General features: G+C 38.8%; 1 protein-coding gene across 2 annotated transcripts; it reads left to right on the forward strand.

The window, feature by feature from the left end:
* The first annotated feature begins 365 nt into the window (after positions 1-365).
* pAbp (poly(A) binding protein) lies at positions 366-4,376 on the forward strand. Of its 2 annotated transcripts, none has more exons than XM_090176886.1 (8): positions 366-587; positions 1,477-1,677; positions 1,747-1,946; positions 2,009-2,362; positions 2,427-2,663; positions 2,729-3,101; positions 3,157-3,443; positions 3,508-4,376. In XM_090176886.1, the coding sequence occupies exons 2-8, from the start codon at positions 1,485-1,487 to the stop codon at positions 3,796-3,798; spliced, it is 1,935 nt and encodes a 644-aa protein (XP_090033012.1). In that variant the 5' UTR covers positions 366-587; positions 1,477-1,484; the 3' UTR covers positions 3,799-4,376. The 2 variants fall into 2 exon arrangements, with proteins under 2 accessions (XP_090033012.1, XP_090033013.1); XM_090176887.1 differs by having other exon boundaries at positions 2,729-3,089.
* The last annotated feature ends 10,916 nt before the right edge of the window (positions 4,377-15,292 follow it).

Here is a 15,292-nt window from a genome sequence, read left to right on the forward strand (position 1 = left end):
GATGATTTAAATGCGTCTTTGTAATGTAAATGATATTTCCCCTAAAATAGACAAAAATTCCTAAAATTACCTACAAGTTTGAAGCTTATTACTAGTCCTACGTTCCACGTAAAACATCATGACGTAATAAACGTTATTCGGCTCCGGCAATCATGTGAAAAAATAGTTCTTCCTTGTTTTCACTATTATCACCTTTTAAATCAACATAATTTTGTGTGGTTTAAAATATTCTAGTAATGAAAAGCAATTTATTTTGAAATTTATAAAATATTGTGGCCAATAAAGTAAAAAGAGAGAAAAATATGTTTGAGTGCGAGTCGGAGGGATACAGTTCGCTTTATAGATTAATCTCTCGTTGTCATTTTGCATTCCCAAAAGCGACGGAGATTGGAGAATCAGTGCCTCCTTCGGTTGGTCTCCATGTAGATGATTCACGTGGGTGGAAAAAATATTGTAGTATAAGTTTAAAAACGTTCTTAAATTACTAAAAAAAAATACAAAAAAAATTAAAAACTAAAAATACAAAAAAATAGCAAAATATAAAAATACCAAAAAATATACTTTTGAGAAATAGAAACAGAAGAAACGTAAGTATTTGACTTAAGCCTTGTTTCGTTTGACCTAAAAATTTCTTAAGCCTAACGAGGATTTTTACTTTCGAGAAGGCGAGATATGGCGGATTGGGTTTTCCCCCTCGAAAGTTTCTAAGCCTTTGTTAAACTTAATTTCAGCTCCTGGTCTTAAATTTTAGTATACATTTATATGTTAAAGAGGAAGCGAAAGCCAATGAACCACCATTTACATTAATTAATCTTTGTATGAACAGTACATATTAAGCATTTTAATTTTTTTAAGTGAATTCGTCTCTTTATAGTTCAAACGTTTTCTTATTGCCACAATCGTTTTGAATGGGACCAGAGCATGTGGTGTTTTGCCCCATTGCATATTCTATTCCCTTAGTTTTTAAAACTAGACAGGGCTGGGCCCTATATTAAACATTAGGCCAAATAAGCTGATCTAAATGTAGGAAGCAGTTATTCTAGACCCCACAAACAACTCCATTAATTTAGTTTTCTGAAAAAGTTTTTATCCCAAATGGTGTTGAATAATTGAGGCCTCTAAATTTATTGTGAATAGGAATTTACCAAAAAGTTGATTTGCAGTTTATCCTTTTGATCTTATCTCATTTTGATAAGAGTATGGAAATAGTTTATACTCTATATCATGAAATCTCCTGACTGTTGTTTTATACTGGAATTTTTATCTCTGATCAAATAACATGGGGATATTATCCTATATCTGGTCTTCGTTACACTATATTATTTGGGTAAAATTTAACCTCAAAATGTTAGCTAAGCAAAGTTGACTATAGGTGTTTATTATCCAGCCTTTTTTTTAAAAAAAAGCAGTAGTAATTGTGCAAAATATTTGGGGTTGAAAAAATTGTTTTTCTAAAATCATTTTATTTTCATCTAGTAAGCAAAATGAATCAAAGCGGACCAAATTATCCAATGGCATCTCTCTATGTTGGAGATTTACACAATGATGTGACTGAAGCAATGCTTTTTGAAAAGTTTTCAACTGCGGGTCCAGTTCTCTCCATCAGAGTCTGTCGTGACTTGATCACACGTCGATCCTTAGGATACGCATATGTTAATTTCCAACAACCTACAGATGGTATATCAAAATTCTAAATTCCTTAATCTTTTTATTTGGTTATTGGCTAATATTTTATATATTTTATAGCTGAACGAGCTTTAGATACTATGAATTTTGATCTAATCAAAGGACGTCCCATTCGTATAATGTGGTCTCAGAGGGACCCTTCATTGCGTAAATCTGGTGTTGGAAATGTGTTCATTAAAAATCTGGATAAGAGCATTGACAACAAAGCAATGTACGACACATTCTCTGCCTTTGGAAACATCCTTTCTTGCAAAGTAGAAGTGAGTCGAAAACAAATGTCTATGTAGCGACTTGCTTTCTTAAAGTCATGGTTTTCTCTAAGGTGGCAAATGATGAAGAAGGTACATCAAAGGGCTATGGTTTCGTCCACTTTGAAACCGAAGAGGCTGCCACAAATGCTATTGTTAAAGTCAATGGAATGTTGTTGAATGGCAAGAAAGTTTTCGTAGGAAAATTTGTTCCCAGGAAAGAAAGGGAGAAGCAAATGGGAGAAAAAGCTCGTAGATTTACCAACGTGTATATTAAAAACTTTGGCGATGATGTTGATGATGAAAAATTAAGAGAGATGTTTGAAAAATATGGAAAAATCATAAGCGCTAAAGCCATGATAGATGAAACTGGAAAATTGAAGGGATTTGGATTTGTTAGCTTCGAAGAGCCTGAAGCTGCTGAAAAAGTAAGGGATTTAACACCTTAACAATAACGTGATATTATCCTTTTTTTTCCTTTTCTAAAATTAGGCTGTGGAAGATCTGAATGGGCAAGATGTGAATGGAAAGATTCTGTATGTTGGACGAGCCCAAAAGAAATTTGAACGTCAAGCCGAACTAAAACGAAGATTTGAGCAGTTGAAACTAGAAAGGCTCAACCGTTATCAAGGAGTCAATTTATACGTCAAAAACTTAGATGATGCCATTGATGATGAACGTCTCCGTAAAGAATTTACGCAGTTTGGAACCATAACCAGTGCAAAGGTAGTAAGTTAATGGTGAAATGTTTTAAGTACTTTATTAGAAATATTATTTACGGTTTCCTTTTGTAGGTTATGACTGACAGCTCGGGCCGTTCAAAGGGATTTGGTTTTGTTTGCTTCAGCTCACCCGAAGAAGCTACTAAAGCAGTAACTGAAATGAATGGCCGCATTGTGGTTTCCAAGCCACTTTACGTCGCTCTGGCTCAACGCAAGGAAGACCGCAAGGCTCATTTGGCCTCTCAATACATGCAGAGGATGACTGGAATGAGGATGCAACAAATGGGTCAAATGTTCCCTCCAAACAACGCCTCTTATTTCGTTCCAACTATGACTCCAACTCAAAGAGGCTATTTCCCGGGCCAAATTCCTCAAATGAGAGCCGCTCCTCGCTGGCCTGGACAGCAGCCTCCCTTACGACCTGGTCAACAGGGTACTGCAGGAGGTTAATATTAGTTCTTAAATAGCTAAAAACCATAATTCATTCTTTGGTTTTGTAGGATTTCCACAAATGCAGTCCAGCTCTTTCGCTCGACCCGGACCTCGTCAACAAGTTGCCCCAACTCAGAACCAAGGTGTCAGGAATGCAATGAGCGCCCGCCCAATCACCGGAGGTCAACCCACATCTGGACCAGGTGCTGGAAGAATGCAAGCCATGAACCCCAGTGGGGTGCCAAACCCTCGACCCAGTTCCATGCAAGGAGTTGGTCAACAGCGTACCACCGCTTACAAATACACTTCCAACATCAGAAACCCTCCTCAAGTTCAAGTTCCACCAGTTCAACAGGTAGAAATACTTTTTACGATAGAGCAATTTCAAATTTTTGCTGAAAATTTTATTTTTCTCGTAGGCTGTACACATTCAAGGTCAAGAACCTTTGACTGCTTCCATGTTGGCGGAGGCTAACCCCCAAGAACAGAAGCAAATGTTGGGTGAACGTCTATTCCCCTTGATCCATCGTTGGTACCCTGAACTAGCTGGTAAAATCACTGGAATGCTTTTGGAAATTGATAATTCCGAGCTGGTTCACATGTTGGAGCACCATGAAGCTTTGAAAGCCAAGGTTGAGGAAGCTGTTGCTGTCCTTCAAGCCCATCAAGCCAAAGAAGCTATTAACGCTAATACTGGCAAAAAGGAGTGAAAAAAAATGCTGCTTTCCTTTAGATTTCTAAACAAAAGGGGGAAAGAAAAAACAATGATCTTTTCAATTATCTTTCTCTGACTGTATATCTCCAAAACTTAAAAAAAAAAATTACTTGTTTTATTCCCCGCTGTAGGCAACTTTATATTTTTTGTCACACTCAATTTTCGACTTAGTGAGTGTACCTATGTCAGAATTATAATGTTTAGTATTTTACTTAACTCTTTATAGTATTATAATTTTTGTATTCTTGACCGTAATTAGCCCATTACTTCCCCCCCGCTATCAAAATTTTCTAGGTCTTAAAATATAAACTTTTTACCAGAACTAACTGCCCATCTCCTGTTTAGTGAGAATTTATAATTTTATCAAAGGTTTTTCTCTTCTATCTTTAAAAAAAAATGAAAAAAAAAACACCCACGTGATTCATATAATAATAAAAAATACACAAAAAAATAGAAAAACCATGAAAAATGCAAAGGCTCTACTTTTGTGTTTCTTTTTTTTTTAAATGTAATGTTCTCTTGAGTTTATATAATCGCCTAAATAAAGTTGGTGAAAACCGATTTTTCGTTGAATTTCTCTATTCTATTCTAAACAAGTCATATGTCAATTTTACAAATAAAAAATAACCCTGTGTATATTTAAAATATTAAGAGGTTGGAAACAACTGAGGGGTCGGTTAAGTTGGCGCCCCCTTGGGTCGTTTTAAAAAAAAACAGACTATATAAAAGGCACCCATTATGCACCATTACGCACCACTTCCGTTTAATAGAAAATTGAAACTTTAAAGGGGGCGCTAACTTAACCATATCAAACACACTCATTACGCACCACTGAGGTTTTATAAATTTAGACTAGATTTTCAATTTTAGCGGGAAATGATTTTCGTCAAACCGCCCCTACTTTCACCAATCGCCCTGAAATTGGTTCCATTCAATTGCACCCATTACGCACCATTATGCACCACAGTCGACTTATTATGCACCATAATAGTTAGCGGAAAAAAATTAATTTTGAAATTTGGGGTCTCATTTTTCACTTTTTCACGGGGACAGAGTTAAGGCACACCCCCACAATTTCACTAATTTTCCTGAAATTGGTTCCATTCAATTGCACCCATTACGCACCACAGTCAATTTATTATGCACCATACTAGTTAGCAGAAATAATTAATTTTTAAATTTGGGCTTACCATTTTCACTTTTTCACGGGGACAGAGTTAAGTCACCCCCCACTTACAACAATCACACTAAAAATAGTGCCATTCAATTGCACCCAATACGCACCATTACGCACCAAAGTCGATTTATTATGCACCATAATGCACTCTTCATGCACCAACTTGCACCACCCAACTTTTCTGTTGCACCATCAAGGGGGGGACGGAAATTGAAAAGCAAAAAGGGGTGCTAAGTTAACATTAAGTTAGAAACCCCCTCCCAAAATTAAAAATTTATACTTGACACATAATGCACCATCGTGCACCACAGAGATCTTTCATTGCACCATGCTCCTTCAAAAGATATAGGAACTCGTCATAACCATATGGGGGGTGCTAAGTTAACGGTAGCACCCCCACTCTCGATATCGATACTTTTAACGTGCCTAATCGAATGCACCAACGACGCACTACCATGCACCACAGAGATTTCTCATTGCACCATACCTCTTTAGGAGATATAATTGAATTTGCTCTTTCCAAGCTTTAAAAAAAAATGAAAATATTTGCTTATAACGACAGCCCCCCCCCCCCCCCACTTTCGATTTCGATAATTAACGATTTTAACACACCTAATCGATTGCACCCTCAATGTAGTACTATGCACCGCAGTTAGTTTTCATTGCACCGAACTCCTTTTGGAGATATGGCGTACATTCAGTATCAAGCGTTCGGGGCGCTCAATATAAAAATATTAACGTTAGGGCTAGGTATATAAATTATGAATACAGGTCTTATTAGCTGCTGAAACTGTGTAATAGAAAAATCAAGATCAAGCTGAGCTTCTTAGTCGTGCACGACATCAAGTGGCTTAATCTGAAGTCAAAGTAAAGTATAGGGCCAATAATAAAGTTGCGTATTCTAGATTTACAGCGTGTTACGGATAAGAGTACCGAAACGTTTATAATTTATTCTATCGGTCCCTACGAGTTTAAAATGTCAAATGAACCATGGTCCTAAAAAGCCCCGTTTCAGAGCTACGAGCTCTCAAAAATCGGCCTAAAATACATCGAAATCAACGCTAATGAGAAATCTTTATTTTTCCTTTACCCCAATTGTTTTTATAAATTTATCGGTTGTTTTTTAGCGATAAAGTGATAAACAGATTGTCGAATATCAAAATATCATCTAGAGATCGTTCAGGAGTATGCACCGCCAGTTTTTGAAATTAATAATTAGTCAATTTTTCCAGCTTAAATTTAGTAAATCTTTCAAGTAAAATCAGCTAAACCCTTGTAGTGAGTCTGTGAGTGACACGCAAAAACGAAGCACACGTGACATAATTAAATTGTTATAATTTTTTTTTAATTAAAAAAAAAATTTACAACCACTATTCTAAATGCCCACCTTGGGCTCTAAAGCCTCTAATACACAAACAACAACGGCACCCCCATATGGATATGACGAGTTCCTATATCTTTTGAAGGAGCATGGTGCAATGAAAGTACTCTGTGGTGCACGATGGTGCATTATGTGTCAAGTATAAATTTTTAATTTTGGGAGGGGGGTGCTAACTTAATGTTAACTTAGCAACCGTTTTTGCTTTTCAATTTACGTCCCCCCCTTGATGGTGCAACAGAAAAGTTTGGTGGTGCAAGTTGGTGCATGAAGAGTGCATTATGGTGCACATGGTGCATAATAAATCGACTGTGGTGCATAATGGTGCGTAATGGGTGCAATTGAATGGCACTATTTTTAGTGTGATTGTTGTAAGTGGGGGGTGACTTAACTCTGTCCCCGTGAAAAAGTGAAAAAAAATGAGACTACAAATTTCAAAATTATTTTTTCCCCGCTAACTATTATGGTGCATAATAAATCGAATGTGGTGCATAATGGTGCGTAATGGGTGCATTTGAATAGTACCATTTTTAGGGCGATTAGTAAACGTGGGGCGGGCAGAAGTAATTTTTCCCCTGCTAAAAATTGAAAGTGGAAAGCCCAAATTTAAAAATTAATTATTTCTGCTAACTAGTATGGTGCATAATAAATTGACTGTGGTTCGTAATGGGTGCAATTGAATGGAACCAATTTCAGGGCAATTAGTGAAATTGTGGGGGTGTGCCTTAACTCTGTCCCCGTGAAAAAGTGAAAAATGAGACCCCAAATTTCAAAATTAATTTTTTTCCACTAACTATTATGGTGCATAAAAAATCGACTGTGGTGCATAATGGTGCGTAATGAGTGTGTTTGATTGGCACCCATTTTTAAGGCAATAGGCGATATGGGGCGCTGAGGAAAAGCTAGATTTTCGTACATCCAAAATTTTAAAAATTATTTTTCTCCCATAACTAGTATGGTGCGTAATGAATACCCAACCCACAATCCCCCGATGTATTAGGTATAACTTGCATTTTAAATTAAAATGTAAACAAATTGACAATCGCCTTGTACATTAACTTAATAAGCGCACTGCAATCAAGTAAAGCGGTGTTCACGCTTTCGCTTCATTCACCAGTTTTCATTACTGGCTTCCTCATTAACATTATTAGAGCCGTAGTAAGATTTTGCCGGTTTTGCGCCATTAGTGCCCATTGGTGGCGTTGGTGCTCATTGGTGCCGTTGGTGCTCATTGATGGTGCCAATATGTGTTGGATAAAATTTAGCTTACCTATGCGAGGGTCAGAGAAATTTTTAGCTTACATATGCTTTATCGGTAATTAGAGGACAGAGAAGTAAAACTTGGCGTTATCAGTACTTAAGAGGACCGAGAACTGAACCAAGAAGTTATTAGTACTTAGAGAACAGAGAACTGAACCAAGACGTTATTAGTACTTAGAGAACAGAGAACTGAACTTTATGCAATGATGTACCCTGAAAATAAAAGTAGACACCTACGATTTGGTGAAACGACTGTTTACATCATCCCATACGAAGATAGGATAAATTACGTATTTCGTCAGTCTTGTTTGTTTAGATTGCGAATACAATACATAAACGAACCATTACTAAATCCGATACTGAAACAAAAACTTAAACGTATGAGGAAAAACCGTGTTGATAATCATTAAGATTTTAGCACCACGTGGTTTAAATAAATATTTAGATACTGAAACCAAACGTGAAACTAGAACGAATGGAAAAATACCAAACTACGACGTGTCTGGTATTTCCAAGAAATTTTAATTTAATAAACCCAAGTGTGTTGTAACGTATGGGAAAGTTACAAAGGTCGATATATTCGTGGTATAAAAGTCCTGCTGGTAACCCAAAGAAAAGCATATTTTGAGACACTCAGTAGACACTGTAAGTATTTGTTATTTTATTGTTTACATCTTTTATAAAAATAGTGTGGCGGTTCCGAGGGGCTGATCACTCCGCGTAATCGGTGTACAGAGCCGTACCTTTGAGTGTACTAATGGGACTACGCGTAATCTTTGAAGTCCCTGCCTTTGGCAGTGCTAATCTAAGCGTAGTCCGGTGTACAGACTTTCTAAGAGTGGTTAGCCCCTCGGGCGGTTCTTAACTAGTCTCATTTCTCAATATGGATTTAAGTTTACAACACCCTTTCAATGGTTTAGTGGCGGGGGTGACGGGATGTGGTAAAAACGTTTTTGTGGGCAAATTAATTGAACACAGAGAAATACGCATTTCACATTCACCTGCACGTATAATGTGGTGTTTCACTGAATACCAAGATAAACTGTTTAAGTCAATAATGAGTAATACTCCAAGTGTTGAATTTCACGAAGGTTTAAAGGGAATATAACCTCAGGTATTTGGTGTGGAACACCAACGTTTGCAGCTCTGGCCGCTCTTGCCTTTGGCTTTAGAAATGTTTGGCGCTACTGTACAGGGTAATTTGAAAAATTGAAGGGGTCTTCCATAAAGATCGCTTTGCGGGTTATATTCCCTTTAATGGACATAGGCAATTTAAATGCAAATACTAGAAACTTTTTAATCGCCAATAATAAGGACGTTACGAACCTGTTTATTAGAGGATCCCAATACAGAAATACATCGGTATTGATTTTAATGCAAAACCTCTATTATCCAGGGAAGGCAATTCGGACATTGAACCTCAACGCTCACTAGCTGATAATTTTTAAAACGCCGAGAGACCCAGTGGCGTAACTAAGACCCTCGGGGCCCCCCGCGAAACTCTATTTGGCGCCCCCTTATGCGACTCTTTTTGCGAGACTTTTGTTTACTACTAATAAACAATGGCGTATTTAAGGAGGGTTTTTTGGATTTAGCACTTTCAAAGCTATGCTTCCACCACCTTTCCTTTTCTCCCAACCTTCCCGAAAAGCGAAAACTGCCCCGAAATTTGATTCGTAGATGCCCCCTAGCTATGAAAATGTAACTCAGGGCAGGACTCACTGGCTATGTATTTAAACAGAATAAAATTGTTTGCACGTGTTTGAATTTTCGGTATAGAGAATAACTATAAAGGGTTTCAAATTAAATTCTTCCAACATATTTTACGTAGAAACTTAGTTTCAATGAGAAAGTTGTAGAGTGCGGTCGAAAATGTTCAAAGAACTTGGTGTCATTCACTCCTGTAATCCCAGGCGTCCGGGAGGAAGAGTTTGTGGATGGCCGTGTGAGGACGACCACCAATCCCCCAACGGGTGGTCGGAATACTTCCGCCACGGGTGTCCCCACCCCTGCCCCACGTATCCCCCCGTTGGCGTGGCCGTTACACATATCTCGCTCTGATTAATCCGATGGTGTCTTCGCCGGGCTCGCGGTCTTCTCAGACTCAATTCAGCCCTTTCTTCTTTGAATTAAAAAAAAAACTTGGTGTCATTGGAAAAGAACACTTTTCCACGAAAAAAAAGCTATCCATAGGGGTCAATAGCCTTCGCATTTTTGTACGTAAATGAAAGAAAAGCCTGAAAGATTTAATTGAACATTTAATTCGAATAAACATAAGAATTTTACAAGTGAGGTTCTATGATACCTCCGTTTGCCGCGATACATGTTCGGGCACGATGAAGCATGTTTGGAAACATGCTTGGAGTAACAAGTTCTAAGGCTGCAATGATTCGGTGACACAAATATTCGATATTCTCAACGGGCGTCTCGTAAACTTGTGTGCTTTGATGAACCACCACAAGAAAAAGTCCATCGGAGTTAGGTCCGGAGACCTCGCAGGCCATCGAACGTGACCGTTCCTGCCAACCCAACGCTGAGGGAACTCGTTAAGATGCTCCACTACACATCTAGGTACGTGGCGTGGTGCGCCGTCACGCTGGTACCACATCTGTCTGTAAGCTTCCAGCGGAATATCTTCTAAAACGTCTGCTTTTTCGTTCTGCAAAAGCCCCAAGTAGCGTTGTCCATTAAGACGAGCTGGGAGGAAAAATGGGCCAAAAACTCGATCCCCGAGCAAACCCGCCTAAACATTCAGTCGGAGTTGTTGTTGATGATGGTGAGGAAAGTCGCAGTGAGGATTTTCGTCACACCACATGTGGGCGTTTTGATGGTTGAAAGGCCCATCTCTCCCAAAGGAAAACTCGTCGGTCACCAGCATTTGATTGATGTAATGTAAAGATGGGTTCTCAGAAATCAAATCTACGTTCCATATCTCCTTCGTGAAGAGCTTGGTGGAGGGTAGCTCCATACGGATGGAAGTTATGATTGTGAAGAGTGGTCCACACGTAATTCGTCGATAACCCGAGATCGTCACTTGTACCTCCGACGCTTGCTCAAGGATACGCAACAAAATAGGCTAGAACGGTGTCTTCCATGTTGATGTCTTGACGACCTGGTCCACGAAATCTGGGATTGACGTTTCCGTATGTCTGAAAGTCACGAACCGCTCCAAGAACGGTGTTGTGGCTTGGTCTTCTATCTGGATATCGAACGGTAAAAAATTCACTAACCCTTTCCGCGTTACGATTGGCTTCACCATAAAATAACTCGACCATAAAAGCACGCAGATCACGAGAAAAATTTAGTGACATGTCGATTAGACTCAATAAACGTTAGAGAATGGTTGGAAATAAAGGTTTTCACATTACATACTAATTGAAAACTTGACCTATGTGCGTAGTTGGCCTACTGATACGTTTTTAGGTCTGCTGTAGGCATAAATTGGCGTTTTTGTAAATTACATGTACTTTTTTTGAGGAATTTAATCTTTTAACGTGATTTCCTTCATTTTCGTACAAAAATGCGAAGGCTATTGGCCCCTATGGACAGCTTGTTTTTTTCATCAGCTCATATCTTCGTGAAACAGTGCTCATTTCCAATGAAACAAATTTCTTTGAACATTTTCGACAGCACTGTACAACTTTCTCATCGAAACGTTTTTTCTATAACTAGAAAATTTGCACCTCCAAAAAATCTTTGCGCCCGTACGCAGTTGCGTACCCCATTTCTTCACCTCTGCACACGTTTTTAAGAAACTCTGCCAATGAAGTTTCTTGACTTTCTTCATTTATACTTATCCTCGATTTATCGGAAATGATGACCGAAATTCTTTTCCTACAGACTGAAAAGCTCGTGCCGTGATAGAACAAAAGCAAGGTTGTAAAACGAACTAAAAAGGGGCCCCCTGGAACTCCGCCCCCCCCGCACCGCGGGGTTGCGGGGGCCCTATTTACGCCACTGATTCCACTTCGCGATTCTCCATTTGGCCAAACAGATATCACCAGGCAACAGCAAATACGTTGTAGACGCTTTCAAGCAAGCTACCCCTTACGAAAATGGAGGATCATAATTTGATCCAAATTTGTTTTAATTTATTGGATCCAAATGTGATCAAAAATTGGACAGATCAAACGGGGATCCAATTACAGTTGGATCCAATTTTGTTTTTACTTTAAGACCTCTCGATAAAATTTAGGATCCAATTTATATCAAATTGGGATCGAAATTGGATCAAGTAAGGATAGATTTTATGAAATTTGAATGCCAATTGGATCCAATTTCGTAAATTGGTATCCAATATATATCACAATTTTATACATATTGGAATCCCATGAGATTGGATCAAATTGGGATCCAATGAGATTTGGAACCCGACTGGATCTAATGATATTTGGATCCGGTCTTGATCCAATTAGATATGGAGGCCCGCCGCCCTACAGCAGGCTATCCAATCCGCCGAAGCGGCCAGTTTGCACGGACCCTCTCCGTTAGCCTGAGCCGAAGCTCAGTATCCAGCCCAAACCTGACCGAAGTCGGAGGTGGAGATAGGACCATTTGATCGAAGCTAACATCTCCCAGTGCGCCACCGCCCTTATGGGTTACAAGAGCCGGACCCCGACTCCCCGGTAAAGCCACCAGTTATTGCACACTCCGACCCATTTAGGGAAAGTAGACACAGGTAGGCAAACTAATACAAAAGCTGTTGAGGCCATGTGATTTCCTATCGTTTGAAATATAAATTTCCATCCTAAGTTAAAGAGTGGATGGCGCCCGCCCTCAGGATACGCGGGTGGGCAAACCAATACAAAAGCTGTTGAGGTCATGTGATTTCCTACCGTTAGATAGACGGGAAGTATCAAAGGTGAAATTGGTAAGCAAAACACGACGAACATAATTCTTTTAAATTATTGAAATTAGTGGAAATATGATTTAAAGAAATTCTTAAACTGGGATTAAAATGTGTTTATTTTAGGAAATTTATTTAAAACATTTGGATAGTTTAGGCACCAAAAGTCATGTAAATTCGCAAATTCATAAAAAAATACCCATGAATTTATTTTGCGGAAAATAGGAAATCAGTTGAAGACGCGTCAGTGCGATGATTTCATCACAATTTTTAGGGCGTATTACTATTTTCGTGGTGTACGATATCGTACCATTCGGTTACTCTCCCTTTAAGGGGGCTGATTGGAGGGGGCGGAAATTAACGGCACGCATGAGGGGGCGTAAAATATCTGGACCAACTATACAAACTATAAAAGTGTTCAAGGCTAAAAGTTCAAACACGAATTTCGAAGAAGACGGCGTAGCTTGGTTGGTAAAGGCGTTGGTTTTGGAGATTACGCGGCCAGAATTCTGGGTTCGAATCCCGGTGTAGTCAATAATATAGTTATATAAATTATTTTTCGCAGCTCCATCTACCGTGTAGTCGCTTTCCACGCCAACGCCAAACAAACACACAAAACAACAAACAACACTTAACGACATTCCGTCCATAGCAATAGTCCCACTTCGATATATATATATCGATGTGGAACTAAAAATATAAATTATTTTTCGCAGCTCCATCTACCGTGTAGTCCCTTTCCACGCCGCCAAAAAAAACAACAAACAAACAACACATTCTGTCCATAGCAATAGTGTCACTTCGAATATATACAGGGTGTCCACTAAAAAACGATCCAGGGTGAATATCTCAGAAACCGTTTTCTCTAGGAATTTTTAATTTTTATGTTACGTAGCTGGTGCAGGGGGAAAAAGAAAAATGATAACCTCGATGACCTTGTACCATGTCTTCAAGGTCATACAAAAACTATCTCGAGAACCGTAAGTGTTAGAAAGCTGGTTCCAATTAGAGAAGTGTTCCCCGTCACGTCTTGTGTCTACATAGCGTGAACATGATCGGATTCGACCAATAGAAAGTCGAGAAAAATTTACCAAAATCACAAAGGTTGTAAAAGGGAAAATTGCAAGACAGCGCTAATAACTCCAAAACAAGTCGTGCTACATTATCGAAATTTGCTAGACAATCGCATCATTGTAGGAGACTTTAATATTCGGAAAAATGTATAGCCTTGAACAATGTCTTCAAGGTCATACTAAAAATATCTCGAGAACCATTAAGCGAGGGACGATTGACGCTTGTTACGTTAAAATCAAGCTAAAAAGGCAGATGGAGCTATATTTACTAAGCTCGAAACCTAAATACCGCCTGCTGGGCGGTTCCATGTTCTAGGTTCGCTTGCTGACTCTGTTGGACTTCGTTCTATATTTGGTCTGTGTAATATCTATTCCTGGTGGCGCTGCTTTTAAGTTAGGCAATTCGGTTACATGTTGTCAGAATTTATAGCCCGCTGTACCGGTAAATCATAGAACCACACCAGCGGAGGCCTGTCATCAGAATGCCCTACGCCAGCGTCCACAGCCCGGACAGGTGACAAAACCAGCATGGGTAGCAGAACCCTACTACTGATGGTCGCACCCTCGACGCAAGCCGCTCAACCCAGCAGAAGGTGCAACAATGGGACGACCAGCCCGCCACTTCGCACACAGCAGTGCAATTCGGTTACAGTTAGGTAGGTGTGCTAAGTTCTGAATCCCATTTATTTACAATTGTCCAAAGTTTCCAAACCCATTTATTATTGTATTTCCTTAGGCCAAATATATAACTTTCAAAAGTGTATAGTGCTAATTCAGCATTAAGTTTTCATTATATTTAAAATGACGTTTTACTTGGAAGCTTGTAAGAATATTAATAAGTGATTCCATAAGTATATAATATTATTACATAAGTGTTACGCTTCCTATTCTCCACATGCAAATGATTTACTGAGAGCTAGTCACTAGACAGACTGCATTAAGGGCTTCGGCGCGGTTTTGCGTCCGCTGGCTAACGCGTCACACGTAGCCTTTGACAGCGCTTCACTAGGGGGCAATTTGCTTCTTGTGATGACGTCACTCTGTTACTAGCTCTCAGTACAATATTCCCCAAAGTGACAAACCTATGAAATAATATTATAGACTTATGGTGATTATGATATATAATATCGACAAATACATATACAAAAGAGTTCATTCTTTGAGCGCACGCTCTTGATATATAGTAGACTGTGGCTCACGCAATTTTTCGCGCGCGTTAAAAATTAAAAAATAAATACTTTAACCATTTAACAAAAAATAACCAATAACCTATTGTGTAATAATCTTTTTTCAACTGTTGACAGACATACCTAGTCAATAGCATAAGCCCTCCTTAATAAGTTATCATGACTAATTGATACATACTATTATAACGTTTTATACAGCCCGGTTTTAAATTGTCTGTTTTAGAAAACGATATGCTAGGATAAGACACTCCTACTAAAGCCATTGAAAAAATGCTTGGGTCCTTCTGTATTCTAAATGTTACTAAATTGTTAATACCCCTTATACGTCTGGTTACTGGAAAACTCAGGATAGCAATGGTAAAAAGCATTAATGTATTTTGGGCTTTGTAATTTCTTTAACGAGGTTCGGTAAAGGGGGGAATTCAAAATCCTCACCATTTTCTTTCAACCCCCCCCCCTCCAACTCATCAAAAGCATTATGTTATTGTAGATCTTCCATTTTTGCGGCGCAGATAAGAGCTTCATGAGTCTCCATCGTAAGCTGTACTTTAGTCAGTCTACATTTACT

This window comes from Leiobunum rupestre, chromosome 6 (assembly GCF_980474605.1).
Source record: "Leiobunum rupestre chromosome 6, qqLeiRupe1.1.hap1, whole genome shotgun sequence".
In the NCBI taxonomy this organism is placed as follows: domain Eukaryota; kingdom Metazoa; phylum Arthropoda; class Arachnida; order Opiliones; family Sclerosomatidae; genus Leiobunum; species Leiobunum rupestre.